Genomic DNA, 21,847 nt, shown 5'->3' on the forward strand with positions numbered 1-21,847 from the left:
TTTGATAAATTCTGAATTTATAAGAAAAGTGTTAAAATAAAAAGCCGAGTGGAGGAAACAGTCCACGTTTATTTAAAGGCTAATTCCACCAAATCTGAAAGTACAGAGACAAACACAAGAAGTCAAAGGTCAGCCCTGAACCAGAACACCAGGCTGGCGTTACAACCCACCAGAACCTGCAGAGTAAACCGGGACCAGAACCGGCTCCTCCGGTCCGGTCCGGTCCGGTCCGGCAGCTGGTCTTCAGATGAAGCAACAGGAAAAGCACGACCACAAAGTCTGGAGAAAACATCCCAGGGAAAAGAGCAGCTGAGCTGGGCTGAACCGGGTCCAACCGGGTCCACCCTGACCGCATGGGAGACACCAGAACCGAGCCTGGAACTGCAGAACTTCAGGTCAGAACCCAAAGTCCAGCTGATTTTAGCTCCACTGTAAAACGAACCGGATCAAACCCTGGAACTGTTCCCTCATCTGAACCTTCAGACGGCCAGCTGATCAATAATCAATAACCCGCTGGGCTTTCAGAACCGTCTGATCATTTTTTATAAAACAAAAAGTCACGTGACAGAAACGGCACCTCGTTTTTTCATAACTGGATATTTACAATACTGTAACAGTTCAATAAAAAGTGAAGTTTAAACCAGAGCAGCTGCAGCTGAACGTTCAGTTTTTATCCTGCTGGCGCCTCAGAGCTCCAAGGATCCAGAACCAGAACCAGAACCAGAACCTGGCCGGCTGGTTCAAATCCCAGCCAGCTGCAGATCTCCTCTCCGTCCACCAGATGGCGCCGCTCAGCTCCCAGACTGGAATATTAAGACGTGGATGAAAAACCGTTGATATTTTAGGATTCTGGACTTTTCTGGTCCCAGAAGCTTCTGGTTGAAACATGAATTTCCTGCTTTTAGGAAACTTTCAGCCTTTCTAATAAACTCCAACTGGATCTGATCAGGAAGCTTTTCAACCATTTTGTTCACGTCATGCAATTAATTACCTCCTTTTTTCTAAAGCAGCAGTGAAGCTGCTGTGTTTTTGGTCGTCAGGGAGACGCTGCGGCCCGGCGGACCGGTGGCCCGGCGGACCGGTGGCCCGGCGGACCCACAGCAGCTGCTACTAAAACGAGGCAGAACAGGAACAGAAAGTAAAGGAGCAGATCCGGTTCAGTAAGCAAGCAGGTCACACCTGGAGTTTGTTCATCATCAGGTGAAGCGTTCCAGGAAGTAGAGGCAGGAAAACCCGGAAGTATTGAAGCAGGAAGCTAACGGATGAAGCCGTTCACCTCGAGGGCGAGAAGCTAAAACTGCTACAAACAAATCACAAAATACAGTTTTTTCTTTTTCAGTTAATATCTGTAATCTCTGTAAGCTAACAGTAACACTACTGGGCCGCTCTAAGCCCCGCCCACTGCGCCGCCGCCGCCAGGTGTCTGAACCCTGGTTCAGCTACGCCCATATATAATCAGTAGGTATTTAAAGACCTTCCTCCTCCTCCTCCTCCTCCTCCTTCACTCCAATGAAAATGACAGGAGAGATCAGAAAGTCCAGTCTGTGTCCGGCCCGTTCTCCACCTGGCCTCCCTTAAACCAGAACCAGCCGCCCTCGCCCCGTCGGCCTCAGGACCAAGCAGACGTCCAGGAGCTCCAACCTTTTTCCCAAGAAGAAACCAGATTTCCGGGTGAGGCGTCTGTCTGAGTCCGGGGGTCCGAGGTGTTGCTGGGGGTTCCTCAAAGTTCAGGTTCCCGCCGGTTGAAGGAAGCCGGCGGCAGCGTGGCGCCGCGGTCGCCCTCCGATGCGGGCGCCACCGCTCCTCGAACGGCCGAGAGAGGGGTGGGGTGGTGATTGAGCCTCGTCGGGGGGTCGCGTCGCCTCCCCAGCCTCCACCGCTTTAATTTGATGTGTGTTTGGTTCCCTCCGTCCCTCCTGGTGGTGGTTCGTCCGGACTAAAGCGCCGCCTCGCGCTGCCCTTCAGTGCGGCGGGTTCATGGCGCCGTGGCCTCGCTGCAGCTTCTGCTTCTGCTGCAGGAGGAGCTGCTCCAGCGCCGACGGGCCGGGCTGCATCATGGAGCTGGACCAGATGGACTGCAGGACATGGAGCGTGTTACTGGACGTCACATTGACATCATGGACATGACAATCAGACAATAAAACCTGAAGGAGGACGACAAGTTTAGCTACTGCAGAGGTTACAGTTTTATTTACACACACACACACACACACACACACACACACACACACACACACACACACACACACACACACACACACACACACACACACACACACTCTGCAGGTCAGCTGTGCTAGTCTGACCTCCACATGAGGCTCTGCTGCAGTTTGATGCGTTTCGGACCGATCAGCTGATCACAGATCTGATCAATACGGCTCTGATCAGACGATCACTTATCAATGATGACGGTTTGTTTAAAATCTGGACCAACCGTCTCTTTCATTAGTCATCAAACAGTTTTTTCCTGTTGAATCGTCTAACATGAAAGATAAACTAGTTTAATAGTTAATAGATCCACATCTTCAGCTTTAACTGACATCATGTTTCATGGATGAAGTCCGTCCTGAACCAGAACCGTCTGGTTTCATGGACGTCTCTCCGTTTGCAGTAATGGCCGCGCTAGCTTTAGCGGCTAACAGGAAGGGAGTGATGTGGTCAGAGGAGAGCCGGTACCTTCAGGCTGTCCAGCAGCACGGTGGAGGACGACTCCTCCATGGGAGACTCCTGATTGGTCCAGGAGCTCCCCGCCGAGCCGGCCTGGTGCCAGCTGGAGTCGGGCGGCGCGGCGGAGGCGGCGGCTGGGAGGTAGTCCAGGCCGAAGCCGGTCCCTGAACGCAGCACCACAAACGTTAGGAGAGAAAATCACTGCAGAATCAGCAGCAGGAAAACCAGACGGGAGGCGAAACACAGCGAAGCTAAAAACATTACAGCAGAAAACAGTTTGAGCAAAGAAACCAGAGTGTTCATGACGTTACGATGACAAACGACAAGCGTTTCATCCTCTAACCTGCTGAGTAAATGTAGAAAAACTAAAAGTAGAAAAACTAAAAGTAAAAAAACTAAAAGTAGAAAAACTAAAAGTAAAAAAACTAAAAGTAGAAAAACTAAAAGTAGAAAAACTAAAAGTAGAAAAACTAAAAGTAGAAAAACTAAATGTAGAAAAACTAAAAGTAGAAAAACTAAAAGTAGAAAAACTAAATGTAGAAAAACTAAAAGTAGAAAAACTAAATGTAGAAAAACTAAAAGTAAAAAAACTAAAAGTAAAAAAACTAAGTGGAAAAACTAAAAGTAAAAAAACTAAATGTAGAAAAACTAAAAGTAAAAAAAACTAAAAGTAAAAAAACTAAAAGTAAAAAAACTAAGTGGAAAAACTAAAAGTAGAAAAACTAAAAGTAGAAAAACTAAATGTAGAAAAACTAAAAGTAGAAAAACTAAATGTAGAAAAACTAAAACTAAAAAAAACTAAAAGTAGAAAAACTAAAAATAAAAAAACTAAAAGTGGAAAAACTAAAAGTGGAAAAACTAAAAGTGGAAAAACTAAAAGTGGAAAAACTAAATGTAGAAAAACTAAAAGCAGAAAAACTAAAAGTAGAAAAACTAAATGTTTCACTGATTTCAGCAGCTTCACACTGCAGAGCCTCTGACCGCCACTGGGGGTCACTGCAGCACCACAGATCACAGCCAAAACGAGTCTGGACAGGAAGTGAAGTCACAGGACGAACCAGTCTGACCTGACCGCGGTCCGAGCAGAGGACGGGAGCCTCGTGTTTACCCCCCGACCCTGGAGGGCGGGACCAGGTCAGACTGGTCAGACTGGTGGCCATTTATCCCGTTTATCAGGGTAAATTTCTCATCATGGTAACAATAAATCCTCCAAACGGTCCGTATCCAGGAGATGGTGACCGTTTCCATGGGGTGCAGCTGACGGCTCCCTGAAGCTCATCGTCTCTCCAGCTGCTGGATGTTTTCCTCTCATCACAACGTTGAGATAAAACTTTAACTGATTTCCAGTCATTAAATATTTAACCACCGTCTGCTTCCAGGACTCGGCTTCAGGTCGACGTTCCGACCCGGAAACTCACCCGGTTTCTCGGCCTTCCATCGGTCCACGACCCGCCGGTCCCGGCTGTCCGGGGTGCCGATGGGCCCGAAGTTGGAGAAGGAAGCGGCTCCGTGGTTGTGGGTGGGGGGGGAGGAGGGCAGGCTGCTGGGGTTGGAGGAGTGAGGGGATTGGCTGGCCGGGGTGGAGTGGTCTGCCAATCAGAGAGCAGCATGGTTAACGGCGCCGCAGCAGGGCAGAGCACACCTGGACCGGACCGGGCCGTACCTGAGCTGGCGGGCAGGGAGGGCGACCAGGGGTTTCCCTCGAACAGGGAGTACAGGGACGGCTCCTGTTGCATCATGGGAGCGTCGGCTTTGGAGCCGGGCGGCAGGTTCTTACCGTACGCCTGACTGAAGATGCTGTTCTGGGTGAAATCCTGCAGAAACACCAAACATGATCAGAATATGTTTCTGGACGGACAGGAGGAGTGACCCTGCTGCTGGACAGCATGGTGGAGCCAGGGGACCAAACACAGAACGGCAGAGATCAGAGTCTCATTACGACCCGGTTCTGGTTCTGGGCAACGCTGAACGGAGAAGAACCTGACCTGCATGGGGAAGCCGGCGACGGGCAGCAGAGAGGACGGCTGGCTGACGGCCTCCTGGCTGCTGTCCATCCTGCTCTGGCTGGGCAGCTGCAGAGACAGGAAGTGACACGTTCATCTGCTGACAGCTGATCTCATCCAACCAGTCGGGATGTTAGGAGGGAATGGAGGAGAACAGGAAGTTTCTAGATCTACAGAGACACGGCCTGGAGGAGGAGGAGGGCAGCATGCTGAGAGAGGAAGAGGAAGAGGAAGAGGAAGAGGAAGAGGAAGACGTGGCTACATACAAAGATATTTGGTCCGGGAGCCGAGCTAAGAGGGCCGGCCAGGGCCTGGAAGAAATCAGGAGGCTTAGCAAAGATCAGCTCCTCGTCCTCCTCCAGGTCTGCTAGAGTTTTTAACAGGTCAGGAGGGAGGAAGGGCGAGTTCTTGTCCTGGTGAGAGAGGGAGAGGAAGAGCAGGAGGAGGAAGAGGAGAACAGAGAGAGCAGGCAGTAAGAACAGTGGAAGGGAGAGAGAGAGAGAGAGAGAGCTACAGCAGGTTTCATCTGAGCTGAGAGACTCAGGGTGCAGTTCCTAAACTGGCCAGCAGGCGGCTAACACATTCTGACAGGAGGAGAAGCTGCAGCACAGCGAGAGAGAGAGAGACCCCAGAAAGACAGCAGGGTCGTCTCCCAGCTGACCTCGTATGCTGGACCCCGGGGCCCCGCGGGGCCCTCCGGCTCCACACACATCCCAGCAGGCGGGGCCCTCTTCATGCGCTCCGCCATCAGGGCCAGCCCCTCCCCCATCCGGTCCATGCGGTACGACGGCTCCCAGTAGAAGTCCTGCATCTTCACGTCGGGGAACTTCATCTTCTTGTCCATGTTGGAGACGTGAGTCTGGGGGCCCGGCAGCTGCTGCTCGTACAGCTTCAGGGAGTCCGGGGCCCCCATGAAGAACTGCTGCTGCTGCTGCTTCATGGACATCTGCAGCGGGGAGAGCTTCTGCAGCGCCGCCGGGGGCGCGCTCCACATGGCCGGCTGGTCCTGGACCTGCATGAACTGTTAGAGAGGAAGAGAGGAAGAGTTAACCTGCCTGGACCCTGAGGCGGGCGGAGCGGGGCGCTGCCGATGAACGGGCAGGAACCGTCCCGGTCGCACCACTCAGGGGTCAGCCAGGGGTCAAGACAGGGGTCAGACCAGGTGCTTAGGTTCACTACATCAAGGCATAAGTTCCTGTGAGCGATAACTTGTGTTGAAATATTCCCGTCATTCGGACCGAGGGTCAGCATAATGATCAGTTTAGCCGAATCCCAAAAACTTTCCTCCATAAATCACTTTTTCCCATCAAGTCGACGGAATCCCTCTGACCAGCCCCGCGTTTCCAGGGTCAGAGTGGAAACGCGGTGCTGGTCAGATCTGCAGAGATCCACTGCTGATTAATGTTTAACTACTGCAGGGATAAATTAAAATCTGTCTCTGGTCCAGCCATGAGGTCAACTGTCCTACCAACGGGTCTCTGAATGGTGCGGCCAGTCGGCCCAGAAATCTCACTACGTCTTGAATGGAGTTCCAGCTCTGACCCGGGTCAGCTGCCCCTACCTGCTGCAGCCCTGGGTGGTGCGGCGGGCTCTTGCCCATCCCGCCCTGCTGCCCCGGCTTGGTGGGGGACTGCTGCTGCTGCTGGCCGAGGGCCTGGACCTGCAGCTGCACCGACGGCTGCTGCTGGGGGGCCGGGGGCCCCTGGCCCGAGGCCCCCGGCCCCGACGGCCTCTGCTGGCTGTAGGGAATGTGGGACGGCTTCCCGGCCGGGCCGCCCGCCTGCTGGTGGACGGCCGACTGCAGGAAGGACGCGGGGACGGACACGCCGGCAGGGAAGGTGAAGCCCGGATTCACCTGGATTCCTGGGAACGCCACCGGGGGCGGGATCACGTAGGCCGACGGCGGGAAACCTAGGAGGAGCAGACAGGAAGTTACATCTGCTCTCCTTTCACAGTAAAAGACTGGCAGCGTATAAAACTTCCTGACCAACGTCCAGCAGCCTGGACAGAGACTTCAGGATCTCTGAGACCCGGTTCTGATTCTAATCCTCATCACCGGGCCACATTCAGAACCACGGGTCCAGATCAAACCCCGAACGGCTGGACGAGGGCCAAGAGTAGAACAGCTGGGAGAGATCAGAGGTCAGACTAGAGGTCAGGTTAAAGGTCAGATTAGAGGTCAGGTTAGAGGTCAGACTAAAGGTCAGACTAGAGGTCAGGTTAAAGGTCAGACTAGAGGTCAGGTTAAAGGTCAGACTAGAGGTCAGACTAAAGGTCAGATTAGATGTCAGACTAGAGGTCACATTAAAGGTCAAACTATCAAACTAGAGGTCAGACTAAAGGTCAGACTAGAGGTCAGATTAAAGGTCAGACTAAAGGTCAGACTAGAGGTCAGGTTAAAGGTCAGACTAGAGGTCAGGTTAAAGGTCAGACTAGAGGTCAGATTAAAGGTCAGACTAGAGGTCAGACTAGAGGTCAGACTAGAGGTCAGACTAAAGGTCAGACTAGAGGTCAGGTTAGAGGTCACATTAAAGGTCAAACTATCAAACTAGAGGTCAGACTAAAGGTCAGCCTAGAGGTCACATTAAAGGTCAGACTAGAGGTCAGACTGAAGGTCAGATTAAAGGGTTAGGGTTAGAGGTCATATTAGAGGTCAAACTAGAGGTCATATTAGAGGTCAAACTAGAGGTCAGACTAGAGGTCAGGTTAGAGGTCAGACTAGAGGTCAGGTTAGAGGTCAGACTAGAGGTCAGGTTAAAGGTCAGACTAGAGGTCAGGTTAAAGGTCAGCCGGTTGTTCCTTGTGTCTCAGACAGGAAGTCTCCCAGCTGGTTGCCATGGTAACGTCGTGTTGCCGTCGTTTGGTGTAAAATGATGGACCAAGTCAGGAGTCTAACAGTCAGGATGTAATTTAAAGGAAACATAAGCAGGTTATTGTCAGAAGATGTAGAAACATGAGAGGGTTAATCATAAAATGGAAAACAGTTCATCTTCACTGAGGGTCCATCTGGCTCAGTTCTGGAGTTTCTTCCCTCCGCTGGCGTCATGTGGCCCATCAGTAACTGGTTTCGGGTCGAGCCTTACTGGGTCTGCTGGGCAGCGGTGGGAAAGCTCCGGGGTGATGGATGGGGATGAACTGGGACGACCCGGCCGTCTGGCTCTGCGTGACCGGAGTCTTCTTCACCTCTGACACCGGAGTCTTCCTCAGCTCCGTCTGAGCCTTCACCTGAGGGGGAACAGCGGTTACTGCGTGGACCAGGACCGGGCCGGACGGCAGAACCGGGTCAGTTACGGTCCGACCTGCTTCCCGGCGTCGGCTGCCTTCTCGTGCGCGGCCTTCTTCACCTCGCTCTTCCTCTTCCCGTCCCTCTTGGGCTCCATCTTGGCGGCGGCCGAGCCGCCGGCCTTGGGGAAGTCGCGGCGCTCCTTGCTGAGCTCCTTCAGCGGCTGGTTCCGGCCCGGCTCCCGGCCCGGCTCCCTGGGCTTGATGTTCTCCTTGAAGGTGACGACGGGCCGCTCGTTGCCGTCGGACCAGGAGCTCTGGGTCTTCCCGGCGGACAGCACCGACTTCAGGCCCGAGTTGGCGGCGTCGTTCTGCGTCTGCTCGCCGTTGGACGCCTCCTGCAGCACCGGCGCCTCCTTCTCCTGCGGCTCCTCGACGGCCTCCTCCGGGATGTCGGTGAGGAAGAGGAGCAGGCCGTCCTCGTTCACCTGGCACCGGATCAGCCTGCCGAGACGGGACACGGGTTCGGTTCTGGCCCGACCGGGTCTCAGACGCACTGAGAGGCGGAGTCTCACCCCGGCTGGCTGTCGGCGACCCACTTCCCCAGAGCGACGAGCCGCTGGTGGCGGGCGTGGACCGGCAGGCCGTCCCGGTCCACCAGGATGCCCTGGTGACCTTTGGTGAAGTCCAGGCAGCGCAGAGCCGGACGCAGCGCCAGGAAGCCCTGCAGCTCAAACTCCTCCGGCAGCGGCAGCGCTGTGGGCGAAACAAACGCACCCTCATCAGAACCGGACCGCTCCGACGTCCAGAGCCGGCGGAGCCGTTTCATGGCGCCGCACCTGAGGAAGAGGACAGGTCTTCCTCCCTGGGCTGGAAGCTGTTGAGGACGGACACCAGCCACGGCCAGACGCTGCGGAGACACAGAGGACACGTTTGGTCTCAGCGGTTCAGACGCCGCGTCAGCAACAGGAAGCTGGACTCACTACTTCCTGTTCTCCACGGCAGCTTCCTGGAAGACGCTGGTCCTCAGCTTCAGCCAATCCAGAGACAGCTTGATGGCCGGCAGGGGACACTCCCCCATGATGTCCTCGCCCCGCGTCTTATTGAGCAGAATCCGGCTGCACATCACGCCCAGGAAGGACACTGAGGAGACGGGAGGGACACTGAGGAGACGGGAGGGACACTGAGGAGACGGGAGGGACACTGAGGAGACGGGAGGGACACTGAGGAGACGGGAGGGACACTGAGGAGACGGGAGGGACACTGAGGAGACGGGAAGGACACTGAGGAGACGGGATGGTTGGTGGTTCTTACTGAAGAGTCCGAGCAGCTGGAACCAGCTGACCCGATGCTCGGCGCCGCTCGGCTCGCCGCCGTCGGCCGTCAGGTGATGAAGCTCAAACAGGTTGATGACGGTGATGTGGACCAGCTGCTGGGAGCTGAAGGCTTTCTGCAGGATCAGCCTCTGCACACAGAGAGAGAGAGAGAGGCTGCTGGTCAGACCCGGCTGGTCCTGGTCCAGGCCCAGCTGGCCCGGGTCCAGGTGTGCTACCTGGAACTGCTCCTCCAGTTTCTGCCTCAGAGCGTCCAGCTTGTCCAGGCTCTTGCTCAGGTAGACGTGTCCGTGGAACCGGATGAAGGCTTTGATGAAATCAGAAACGCTCCACTTGGTTTTCACGTCGTCGCGGCTGCAGAGACACAGAGGAGCGGTTACACGGTATTGATGCGCGGCGTCACAGCCGGGTGGGGGCCGGTACCTCTCCAGGGCCTTGGACAGGGCCTTCTGCAGGTTGGTGGAGGCGGCGGGGAAGGGGAACTTGACAGCGATGCTGCGGCAGTAGTAGAAGATGGTGGTGAGGTGATCGCCTTTGGAGGAGGCCAGGATGGCCAGCTGGTTGTAGGGCTGACCTGCAGACCGAGCACAGCACTCAGGGCCAGAGACTACAAACATGGCTGCCGAACGTCAGCCAGAGACTACAAACATGGCTGCCGAACGTCAGAGACTACAAACATGGCTGCCAAACGTCAGAGACTACAAACATGGCTGCCGAACATCAGCCAGACTACAAACATGGCTGCCGAACATCAGAGACTACAAACATGGCTGCCGAACATCAGAGACTACAAACATGGCTGCCGAACGTCAGCCAGAGACTACAAACATGGCTGCCAAACGTCAGAGACTACAAACATGGCTGCCGAACATCAGCCAGACTACAAACATGGCTGCCGAACATCAGAGACTACAAACATGGCTGCCGAACATCAGAGACTACAAACATGGCTGCCAAACGTCAGTCAGAGACTACAAACATGGCTGCCGAACGTCACAGACTACAAACATGGCTGCCAAACGTCAGAGACTACAAACATGGCTGCCGAACGTCAGTCAGAGACTACAAACATGGCTGCCGAACGTCAGTCAGAGACTACAAACATGGCTGCCGAACGTCAGTCAGAGACTACAAACATGGCTGCCGAACGTCAGAGACTACAAACATGGCTGCCGAACATCAGAGACTACAAACATGGCTGCCGAACGTCAGTCAGAGACTACAAACATGGCTGCCGAACATCAGAGACTACAAACATGGCTGCCGAACATCAGTCAGAGATTACAAACATGGCTGCCGAACGTCACAGACTACAAACATGGCTGCCGAACGTCAGTCAGAGACTACAAACATGGCTGCCGAACATCAGAGACTACAAACATGGCTGCCAAACGTCAGAGACTACAAACATGGCTGCCAAACGTCAGAGACTACAAACATGGCTGCCGAACATCAGCCAGACTACAAACATGGCTGCCGAACATCAGCCAGACTACAAACATGGCTGCCGAACATCAGTCAGAGACTACAAACATGGCTGCCGAACGTCAGTCAGAGACTACAAACATGGCTGCCGAACATCAGAGACTACAAACATGGCTGCCGAACGTCAGTCAGAGATTACAAACATGGCTGCCGAATGTCACAGACTACAAACATGGCTGCCAAACATCAGAGACTACAAACATGGCTGCCGAACATCAGCCAAACTACAAACATGGCTGCCGTACGTCAGTCAGAGACTACAAACATGGCTGCCAAACGTCAGAGACTACAAACATGGCTGCCGAACATCAGTCAGACTACAAACATGGCTGCCGAACATCAGCCAGACTACAAACATGGCTGCTGAACATCAGTCAGACTACCAAGTGGGTCTGGGTGGACCCAGTGCCACTCACCGTTGGACGGAACCAGCTGGGCCGCGTGTCGGTAGTACGACTCCGCCTGGCTGGTCTGGTTCCGGTATCGAGCTGAAAGACAGAAACAGGGACCGGGTCAGAGCGGATCAGAACCGGCCGGCGAGCAGCGGGCCGAGGTTCTGCTGACCGATGTCTCCCAGGTGGACCAGGCAGTGCTGGCAGATGTAGGAGCAGGAGCTGGGCTGCGGCGTGACGATGGCGCCGCCGCCGCCCTGCCGGTTGCTGATGATGCCGAGCTGAGAGGATCGGACCCGGCACGGCAGGTCCACGTTGAAGACGGTGCAGAGCTCCTGCAGCAGCTGCAACACAGCAGCAGCCGGTCAGACGCGGCCATTCAGAACCGGAATCGGAACCGGAACCGGGTCGTACCTGGGTGTAGAAGCCGCTGGCGGCCTCCAGGAACAGCGACAGGTTGGCCTGGACCTCACTGCGGTTCGGGTTGGCCCGGTTCTTGGCCTGGCTTTGCAGAGTGGTGATCTGGTTCTTGAAGGCGTGGTTCCACCTGCAGCAACAGCAAACCAGAAAGGTCAGAGGTCACCAGAGGTCACCAGAGGACAGGGACAAACCCGAGGAGAGGATGGACAAGTTTCATTCCTGAAGGAAAATAAAGATCATAGAGAGAAAACATAAAAACCCTCAGCTCTCAGTTCAACAGTTAGCGCTAGCTGCTAACCGCTGCTGCTGCTAGCTGATGCCAACAGCTGCCGTTAGCTGCTGCTGGTAGCTGCTATTAGCTGCTTCTGCTAGCTGATGCTAACCGCTGCCGTTAGCTGCTGCTAGCTGCTATTAGCTGCTTCTGCTAGCTGATGCTAACCGCTGCCGTTAGCTGCTGCTAGCTGTTGCTGCTAACAGCTTCTTCTTCTGTGGTTCTGAACGGTCGTCATGTTTCCAGGTGATGATAAAACAGACAGAAAGTCTCATGACTCATAAATCTCTCTGAACCTGAACCGTCTGCGTGCAGCGCCAAGCCCCGCCTCCTCACCAGGTGACCACAGGTATGGAAGCTGCAGATTCATTTATTGTGACAGATCGAGTGTGTGTGTGTGTCTGTGTGTGTGTGTGTGTGTGTGTGTGTGTGTGTCTGTGTGTGTGTGTGTCTGTGTGTGTGTGTGTGTGTGTGTGTGTGTGTGTGTGTGTGTGTGTGTGTGTGTGTGTGTGTGTGTGTGTGTGTCTGTGTGTGTGTGTGTCTGTGTGTGTGTGTGTCTGTGTCTGTGTGTGTCTGTGTGTGTGTGTGTGTGTGTGTGTGTGTGTGTGTGTCTGTGTGTGTCTGTGTGTGTCTGTGTGTGTGTGTGTCTGTGTGTGTGTGTGTCTGTGTCTGTGTGTGTGTGTCTGTGTGTGTGCAGCAGCTTACAGGTCCTGCTCCACCTTCTTGTCCAGAGCGTACTCCAGGTCCGTCACCAGCATCTTCTGGTAGACGTCCTGCAGCGCCTGGCGGGACGTCCACACCTCTGCTGCCCCCAGCTTGGAGTCTGGACACCCAGAGAGGAAGAGGAGGAGGAAGAGGAGGAGGAAGAGGAGGAAGAGGAGGAGGGGGACTGAACTCAAATCGGACCAGAACCGTTTCTGATGACGTTATGATCAGTGAAGGTCGACTCCAGTGTCAGTGTTTCAGCTTCCTTTGAACTTTTCCTCCAATTCACTTAAATCAACATTTAAAGTTGAGTTTCTGCACATTTATAAACTTACTGGGTTTTTTTTTAATCTAAATTATTTTTTAAGAAATTCCTCAAAACCTTAAATAAAACAAATATTAAAAACTGAAATTTGATCAAAATAAACTGAAATATTTTCCTCAAAACTGCAACGAGCTGTTTCATTGGTTGTCAGAGATCATGTGACTGTGATGTAAACAGGAAGTCCATTGGCTTTCAACAAAACTGGGTTTGATAGAACCCATCCGGACCTACAGGTCCAGTAAGGTTCTGACCCGAGTCGGACCTTCAGCTCAGAGCCAACAGCTGCTGCCTCAGCCTGCAGTCACAACAACAACAACAACAATAATAACAATAATAACAACAATAATAACAATAATAATCTGTAATAAACCTGAGATTTGGCAGAAAAATGTCCACCAATAATCAAGATGCTGATCTTAGTGCAGAGTCATAATCCAATCAGAACCTGATCCGACTGGGCTGGATGGTTCTGTGGAGCTGAACTAAAACTGAACCCACTGGTCAGGTCAAAGGTCATCAGAGGAAAAGCAGGTCGTCTGTCTGCAGAACTTCAACTACAGGAGTGTTGAGTAAGTGAATAAAGAGGATAAATATCTACAAAACATGTAATAAACGTGTTTATTACATGTTTATAACCTGCCTCCGGCTGGTCAGGTCAGACTGGACACACCTGCAGCATGTGGCTCACCTGAGGGTCACCAGCAGACCGGACTGGGTGAAGTGAGATTAACCAATCAGAGACCAGAACCAGGTAAAAAAACCTCTGAGGTCATTAAATGAATAAAAACATTTATCCAGAAATGCTTCAATTCAAACGTTTCCCAGTGAAAACCAGATTAAACAGATAAAGAGCATTTATTCCTCATTTTAATCTGTTTTATTCTACATAAAGTATAACATCAGAACCGGTACCAGCAGGTCAGAGGTCAGAGGTCAGTGAAAAGCCTGATGGCTTCATCTGACCCAGCAGCTTCTGCCCGTTTCATTCACATTCTTTTTGTTTTGGTTATGACTCGTTTTCATTTCCTCACAGAGGCTCCGAGCTGCTCCTGCTGATCACGACCAAAACATCTGGACCCAAACCAGCAGGAAGTAGACGGAGCCCGGACAGGTGTGCGTGTGACGGAGCAGACCTACCTGTCATGTCAGCCTTCAGGGCCTCAGCCTGGCTGCTCGGGTGTAAACAGAGAGGAGAAGGAGGTTAGAGACACACAGCGGGACCCCGGCATTCACCTCTTCATCACACCTGCTCCTCTTCCTCCTCACTAAAACATTTAACAGCTCAGATCACATGTCAACATGAAGCCAAGGGGCTCCGGCTACTTCCCGGGGCCAAACCCTTAACCAACCACACAGTGAGGCCTCCTAAAGATGAAACTCGTCCTCTCAGCTGTTATTAACTCTGACTATGAGCAGACAGAGAGTCTGACACGACGGTTTCACCTGGAATCTCACCTGGAAGAGGCTCCAGCCCAGGAGCATCGATACTGACTGTAGCAGTATCGATGCTAACCTGACAGCCGCAGAGAGAAGCTAACAAGCTAACAACAAACAAACTGTTTATACAAACTATTAAAACACAAATTAATAAACTTGTCTGCCTCTAAACACAGATTAACTCAATATCCAACAATAATGACTGAGAATAAAAGCTGCTGCTGCCTCTGATCACAAATATATGAAGCTATCAACTCGTAATGCTAGCTAAGCTAGCTCCAGGCTAACAGCCGAGCAAAACAATCCAGCAGCGGGGAGAAACCTGCTTCTTCCCGGGCCTCCAGAACCTCCGGAACCACCGGAACCTCCGGGGCGGGACGCGGAGCCCAACTCACCGCAGGTACTGGGCGCAGAGGTTCATTCTCCCGGGTCAAAACCGGTATTTTATACTACGACTGGTCCCGAAGCTAGCTCTCCTCCAGGCGCCATAATGTTCCTGTGTGACCTGCAGAGGGCCCGTGGTGCGGGGGCGGAGCAGGGGCGGAGAGCCGGGGGGCCGGCGGGGGCCCGAGTATCAGGTACCGCTTACTATTTAGTGGAAAAAAAAATGAATGAATAAATTAAACACACACAGGTGCTTTGTGGTTCTGTGCTGTTTTGGGAAATTATCATTTGCTTTAATATCATATCAGTCAAAATGAACAATACTAATACACACTGAATACTCATCCTCTCTAAAACCAACTGAGTCACTGCTTGAGTATTACAGACACAGATGTTTAAGTAATTTTCAATATCCATGAATTTGATCCATTCCTTTATCATTCTTAGCAGAAAATATTCCAGATTGAACCGTTTCTTTCAGGTGGATCTCAGTTTTCACTGCTGCTGTTGACATAAACATGATATCAGGACGTTTCATCCTGGGATGTTAGAGATTCACTGAAGGGCCTGAAACAATGTGGAAACCAAAAATCCCCACAGTCTGCAGACCCACCTCATATTAGGCTGTTATTTTACATTAAGAGACTGTAGCTCCGTTCAAAGTGCATCATTAGAATCAGGACAGATCCAAGGCTGAACGCTGAAGACAAACGAACTGTAGTTCGTTCACTCAGCAGTGTCTGCAGCTAAACTGACTCCTGTCAGAGTTGGAACCAGAATAAAAAAGATACTTTGGTTCCGTTTCCGTCCAGCAGGGGGCAGCAGAGGAGCAGCTCTGCTGAATCACTTCCTGCTGGGATCCAGTGAAACCAAACAGGCTGAAGGGAGAATCAGAGTCTGACTGACAGCGGAGATGTTCCTGCTTTTCACTGGACTCTGGATGAGGAAAATAAAATAAAATGAGGATCAAATCAATGAAAAACTCTTCATAACATGTTTTATTCCACAGGTTTGTGGCTGTTTCTATGTTTTAAAGGTGAAGGGAGTATGGAGAGCCGTTTCAGCCAAAATTAAATAAATAAATAAATGGGTGAAATAAATAAAAAATGAGTAAAATAAATAATTTTGCTTTTTCATTAACCCAATTTTTCATTTATTTATTTTTCTTATTATCAATTTCTCAATTTCACTTATTTCATTAATCTGTTTTTCATTTACCCATTTTTTAATTTAGCTTTTTCATTAACCCAATTTTTCATTTATTTATTTTTCATATTATCCCTTTATCCATTTACCCATTTTTCATTAATCTATTTTTCATTTAACCACTTTTCAATTTCCTTTTTCCTTTAACCTGATTTTCTATTTCCCAGTTTCATTAATTTCTAATATATTCCTTTTTTATTTACCCATTTTTCTTTTATCTATTTTTCATTTAACATTTGTTTGAAAAAGTTACTTTTCCCATTTTCCAATTTCCCTTATTCATTTAGTATTTCCTTATTTTCTTATTTATCACATTCTATTTCCCCGCAAAACTTGGAAAAAATAAATGTTGATTAAAGACAGTAATAAGGTAGGAGAGGTTTAGAGTCGATCGCCTTGTTTTACCTTTGTAAACAGACAACCTGAATACAGTGACCTTTAGTGAGGGTACAGAATGGATAAAAGCTGAACTCCTGCTACAATCTTTGCCTCTCTTGGTTACATCCCTGAGGTGTGCCAAGTGTGGCCCACATGCATATAAAGTAAATATGACTATTAATTTAAGTATTTCTTTGTATGTATAACTTTCCCACCTTAGTTTGCCTGTTTTTGGTCAACATGTGCCTCAACATGTGGTTACTGTTCCTTAGAGGTGGACAGAGGACCCACAATTTATTGTCCAGGAATAACAGCAGCACTTCAACATGTTTTTACTCAAAGTAAAAAGTAGCTGAATAAGAAATTAAACAAGAGTAAAGAAGCATTTGGTAAAAAGTTGATCAGTACCGAGTAACTGACCAAGTTATCAATTATTTCATATCTTTAAATAATTACACAATTAGAAGGCCCAAAATATTAAGTTCAGTGGAAATGTTGGTATTTTAAAGACAAAATGAAAAATTAGTTTAAATAATATTGATGCTTCATAATAAAATGACTTGAGTAAAAGTAAAAAGTTCAGCATAGTAAGAGTATTCCTAAAAGTTCATTTGAGTTTCAAAAAGTTACTCAACTATATTTAAGTAAATGTAATTAATCACTCCTAAACTCTGCCCTTCTGAGGGAACAGGAGGAGGAACTGTTAAGGAAATAAATTAATCTTGATATTAAACATTGTTTCAATTAACAAATGAATCATAAACCCAGAACATATTCTGTTATGTTTATTCAAGGGTGAAGGAACAGAATGACTGGAGATCCTGGCTGAGAGGGACCAGGGCTGACAGTGAGGAGAACCGTCTGCACTGTGAGCAGCACCAGAACTCCTGATGGGTCTCCTTCAGGAAGAACCAGAGAGAACCGTCTGCACTGTGAGCAGCACCAGAACTCCTGATGGGTCTCCTTCAGGAAGAACCAGAGAGAACCGTCTGCACTGTGAGCAGCACCAGAACTCCTGATGGGTCTCCTTCAGGAAGAACCAGAGAGAACCGTCTGCACTGTGAGCAGCACCAGAACTCCTGATGGGTCTCCTTCAGGAAGAAGCAGAGAGAACCGTCTGCACTGTGAGCAGCACCAGAACTCCTGATGGGTCTCCTTCAGGAAGAAGCAGAGAGACGGCCGACCTCCACAGAGAAGAGTTCACCCAAACATCAGAGGAAAAATGAATGCTGGTGCTCAAACAGAGCAGCCTCTTTTCTTAAACCCAACACACACAGGGTGTTGTGGCCCTGATTAAAAACCTGCTAACTTCAATTTAACTGAAACACAGAACATCCAGAAATGTGATGAGCTTCAGCTATAGAGTGGAAATGACAGTGAGATGAAAACATTTGTCTATATCACTCTGTTATACAGGACATTAACATTTTAAAGTGTTTGTTCCAGAGCCCCTGATACAAACGATAGCATTAGTTCATCCATCAGACATTTACTGAGGCCTGAAACATGCAGGGCAGACGACCTGAGGACTGACTGGTTAAAGTATTTCACTGACGCTTCAGATTGCAGATTTCCAATTGAAGGCGTCCGTAAATGAACACAATCATTATTCAATAAATCAAACTGTGTAAAATAACTGCTAGGGTTGCTATTAAGAACCCAATATGTCAGTTTGTTCATTTCTACGTTGTCGTACATACAAGGTCCTCCACTCAGTGACGTGTGCACACGCACATTTAAAATTTGCTGGAGAAATCCCACACGTTTTAAAACTCAAACAGGCTTTGTGGAAGTAAAGGAGGCGTGGAGTGGAACCCAGGAGGGTCAAAATAAGGCCGTGTGTGTGTGTAAGGTATGAGATGGGAGTCGGATGTTTTTTCTCTCCAAAGGATGAACACAATCTCGTTCAGTTTTACGGCGTAGCCACTGCTCAGAGATCTGCTCTGTCACTGGGCTCTTCAGGCCAATAATATAAATGTGACCCGATCTCAGGGGGCTCGTTGGAGAAACCGTGACACCCCGGAGGAAAACGATGGCGACCCACGTCCGTCTGAACGGGCCCAGTTCTGATCTTTTCACCTCCTCTCTCCCAAAGTAGATTAGATCTGTGCCACTTCCTTATGTGGACCCAATTCAGATTCGTATCCGATCGCTTTCAAAGTGTCTGCAGTCTGAGCGGTCATGTTGCGTTTTGTGCGACATTTTACGTCATCGACGTGAGACGTGCATCACGATTCTGCGCCGCGACAGGGAAGACGTCGTCAGGACGTAAACAACGGCGGAGAATTATGATTTTATTTATTTTACAGGTGATTGTGTTTTGCACATTGAAAAGCCTAAATCAGTTACAGCCACATTGGCTGAATCTTGTCTAAGCTGTTGGAAAAAGTTACATTTGTGTTAATATGAATGAGTTTATTTGGAAATGTTTTGATGGGTTGAAACATCTCCTTCACTAGGAAGAGTGAATCCCTTCAGAGCTTTTCCTGGTCACCATAGCAACTGTTACACTTCTACCCAACTGATGATGTCACTAGGAACCCAGGCCTTGTGTCATAGATTCTATGACATCAGCTCTGAACCCTTTGAATATCTTGTTACGTGTGTTCTAAAGCCAGATGCGCAGAACTCAACGGATTTATAGAGAAGTGCAATTTTTCACCCAGAGACTGAAACGCAAGATGGAGCCCCGTCGATTCCCCAGGAGGCAAAATACCCCTGTGCCTATGACGAGGAAGACATTTGACCCAGACCTCCCATGTGATGTTGGATTCAAGAAGAGCGTCAAAATTGAAGATCAGGACCGTACTTTAAGGAACTCCATTTTAAAGTTACCTAAAATTAAGAAAGATATCCATCCTACCCCGATACCGCAACGAAAACTAGATATTCAGGAGAATTACGCCACAAGTGATTCCAACTCCAGCACAAGCTCAGGTTTCCTTCTAAGTTTGGTAGACGGAAATGATATTCAGACACGCATTAACCTGCGTAATAAATTTCGAAAAGTACAGGAGTTGAAAGAAAGACACGAAGCTGCTCTTCATAAATTACAGGAGAAGAAGCCAAGACCAACGAATGCCTACGCACGGGATGTGCAAAACTGGAGAGACAAGCGGGAGAAAACTCCATCAAAAACGTTGCTGCAAATTGACAGAGATGGGCAAAAACTTCTCAACTTGTCCACGGATGTGGACAAGTTTAGAGCTGACAAGTTGAGAGCTTGTCCAAAACTCATTGTCCTTTCCAATGAGGATTCTGGAATGGACAAGCATGGCAAACAGTTTAAAAAGTCTTCGTCAAGTAGAAATGAACAAAAACTCAACAAACAGGTTAGAGAGAAGGCAGAGGAACGATTGGTGAAGCCCAGGCAAACACCCAGAGTTAGTGAAGGCAAACGGTCAGAATATGTTCATGACGAGAGGGAGAACAATGTTCACGAGCAGGCAAAATTTCAAGAGAAATGTAAGAAGATGGCCTATGAAAATATAGAGGATATAAAGAGAAAAGAATATGTCAAAGAAGCTGTTGAGGAGAAAAAGCTTAATCAAGAAATTACTAAGCAGGAGTTTGCCCAAAAGTTACTTGACAAACAGGAGAAAAAAAAGAAAGTCAAAATGCAAAAGTATTTGACTGATGCATGGGATGATCAAGTTGAATACAAACGGCACAAGCAGATTGAAATGGACAAGATCATAAATAAAGGGTCTGATTCCTAGATGGAATCAGAGCAGACAGTGACGTAGCCAGAGGGGGGGCCAGGGGGGCCAGTGCCCCCCCTGTCATCTGATTGGCCCCCCAGTGGCCCCCCCTGATGATTGACATGTAACGGCACCAGGTTATTCCTGTACATTATTTGGAATCATTCTAAGTCAACCTATCTAAAGAAGAAAAACAATAATAAATATATGAAATGTATAAAACTTTATATAAGTTCATGTGACATAAATAAATAGATTTTCATCAGGCGTGATACCAGCCTCCTTTATACTCATAACAACAAGCTGATATTCTTCTCCTGGTGTTTCAGTTGCTGCTGTGGTGAAACTCAAAGGCTAAAGCCCTTCATACCTGGTGGTGATGGTAAAACACCAATAAGTTATTTATTGATCCTCCGCAAAAAAGAGAAAAAACCGAAGAGGGCCGACAATGTTCTAGTTTGGAGCAGAGGTTGGGTTGGAGTTTTTTTGTTGTCCGTCAAAGAAAAAAATCATTTTATTTCCAATTTGTAGTCATCAAACGAAACATTTATTATTTCTCTGCTAGAACGTTTTTGAAATCAGGTAACATTTCAGGAAATGACGTGATTAGAAGACGGCAGAACTCTGATCGGTTCCTGATCGGTTCCTGATTGGTTCCTGATTGGTTCCTGATCGGTTCCTGATTGGTTCCTGATCGGTTCCTGATCCCTCAGCAGGAGGAAAACCAGCAGAAGTGGATCAGCTGCTGGACGCTCCAGAGCCTCTGGTCCGTTAAAGCGACCAGATCAGAGGTGATTCTCTGACAGATATTGTTCTTATAATGATTAATAATGATTAATAATGATTAATAATGATTAATAATGATTAATAATGAGCTCCACGATGTTCTCTGTGCGTAAAGTTAAACTGTCTGAGCACCAAGTGGTCAGCTGATCACAGTCTGGACAGAAACCAGTGAACTGCTCTCTGTTCTCATCAAGACGAGGTGAGGAGGGAATCTGACATGTTAACTCAGTTTTTACTGGTTTTGTTTTTAAAACACCATTAACTCAGCAGTGTAACTATATATTGTATATTTGGCGTTTGTCGTCTCATGTGTGATTAATTGGAGCATTTATTGCCCAGCCCTCTGCGCTTGTTTCTAACGGATCTGCACTTTAATTTCTTTCCTCTCTCAACAATCAGCTGTTATTCCTCTACTTAAACTACAATAAGTAGATCATAAAATTATCTTCAGGTTTTCTCTGTGTGCTGCAAACTCATTAATATAAACTCATCAGAAGCCCGAACACCATCAGGCAAATAGTTCTGGTCCGACCAGAAATATTGTTACCTGTCCAATCAGAGCTTCCTAACCAAGGTGTCCATAACTCTTCAACACGCTGTCAGCTCTGGTCAGAAAGACGCATTTAGTTCAGTGTCCATGAGATGATATTCAGAAAGGATCTTTAATTTGATTGATTTTAGTTGCCTCTGCGATGAACTCTGCATAAAGTCTATCATGTCTCCATGTGCTCCAGTCAAAGGTGTTAATTATAACATGTCAAATGACAGAGGGGCTTAAAAAATAACCAAATATTCAGTTTGGGTTTTTTTAAATGTTATATATATATATATATATATATATATATAGATGTGCACACGCACATTTAAAATTTTGCCCCCCCGAGAGGTAGTCCTGGCCCCCCCTTCGCCCCCCCAACTTTAAAAGTCTAGCTCCGCCACTGACTCCACTCACTGTTTAGCTTCATGTTGAAGAATCTTCAGTTTAATGAAACCAAAAAATAAAACGGGTCCAAAACTTTAAATCTGTATTATATTTTTGTAGCTTTGTTCTATTAAGATTGTTTCGTTTATTTTAAGCCACAAACAAACGATTAATTTATTGTCTCTGGGACATGAAAACATGAGATTTGA

At 48.7% G+C, this 21,847-nt stretch overlaps 1 protein-coding gene and 1 long non-coding RNA gene across 4 annotated transcripts; one reads left to right on the plus strand and one right to left on the minus strand.

The window, feature by feature from the left end:
• Positions 1 to 51: 51 nt before the first annotated feature.
• Positions 52 to 14,812, minus strand: smg7 (SMG7 nonsense mediated mRNA decay factor). Of its 2 annotated transcripts, XM_008434679.3 has the most exons (22): positions 14,657 to 14,812; positions 13,962 to 13,993; positions 12,500 to 12,617; positions 11,518 to 11,650; positions 11,276 to 11,447; positions 11,128 to 11,199; positions 9,650 to 9,800; positions 9,445 to 9,580; positions 9,207 to 9,357; positions 8,876 to 9,035; positions 8,732 to 8,802; positions 8,468 to 8,648; positions 7,970 to 8,396; positions 7,754 to 7,895; positions 6,232 to 6,581; positions 5,332 to 5,691; positions 4,937 to 5,083; positions 4,653 to 4,739; positions 4,331 to 4,481; positions 4,086 to 4,256; positions 2,677 to 2,831; positions 52 to 2,075 (listed from the first exon to the last, which is right to left on the minus strand). In XM_008434679.3, exons 1-22 carry the CDS (start codon positions 14,680 to 14,682, stop codon positions 1,962 to 1,964), a joined length of 3,507 nt encoding a protein of 1,168 aa, XP_008432901.2. In that variant the 5' UTR covers positions 14,683 to 14,812; the 3' UTR covers positions 52 to 1,961. The 2 variants fall into 2 exon arrangements, with proteins under 2 accessions (XP_008432901.2, XP_008432902.2); XM_008434680.3 differs by lacking the exon at positions 4,937 to 5,083.
• LOC145547918 (uncharacterized) lies at positions 6,811 to 7,461 on the plus strand. Of its 2 annotated transcripts, XR_014084201.1 has the most exons (4): positions 6,811 to 6,836; positions 6,885 to 6,920; positions 7,061 to 7,132; positions 7,407 to 7,461. It is a non-coding gene; the product is annotated as an uncharacterized LOC145547918 (long non-coding RNA). The 2 variants fall into 2 exon arrangements; XR_014084200.1 differs by lacking the exon at positions 6,811 to 6,836 and having other exon boundaries at positions 6,860 to 6,920.
• Positions 14,813 to 21,847: the final 7,035 nt, after the last annotated feature.

This window comes from Poecilia reticulata, chromosome 17, assembly GCF_904066995.2.
Source record: "Poecilia reticulata chromosome 17, P_reticulata-male-v2, whole genome shotgun sequence".
NCBI lineage: Eukaryota > Metazoa > Chordata > Actinopteri > Cyprinodontiformes > Poeciliidae > Poecilia > Poecilia reticulata.

Excerpts from the sequence above, each read along its gene's own strand:
- smg7 (XM_008434679.3), bottom strand. The coding sequence starts at position 14,682 with ATGAACCTCTGCGCCCAGTACCTGCG. Across the intron at positions 9,358-9,444 it reads AACTGGAGGAGCAGTTCCAG|AGGCTGATCCTGCAGAAAGC; the intron begins GTAGCACACCTG and ends CTCTGTGTGCAG. Across the intron at positions 8,649-8,731 it reads AGACCTGTCCTCTTCCTCAG|CGCTGCCGCTGCCGGAGGAG; the intron begins GTGCGGCGCCAT and ends TTTCGCCCACAG.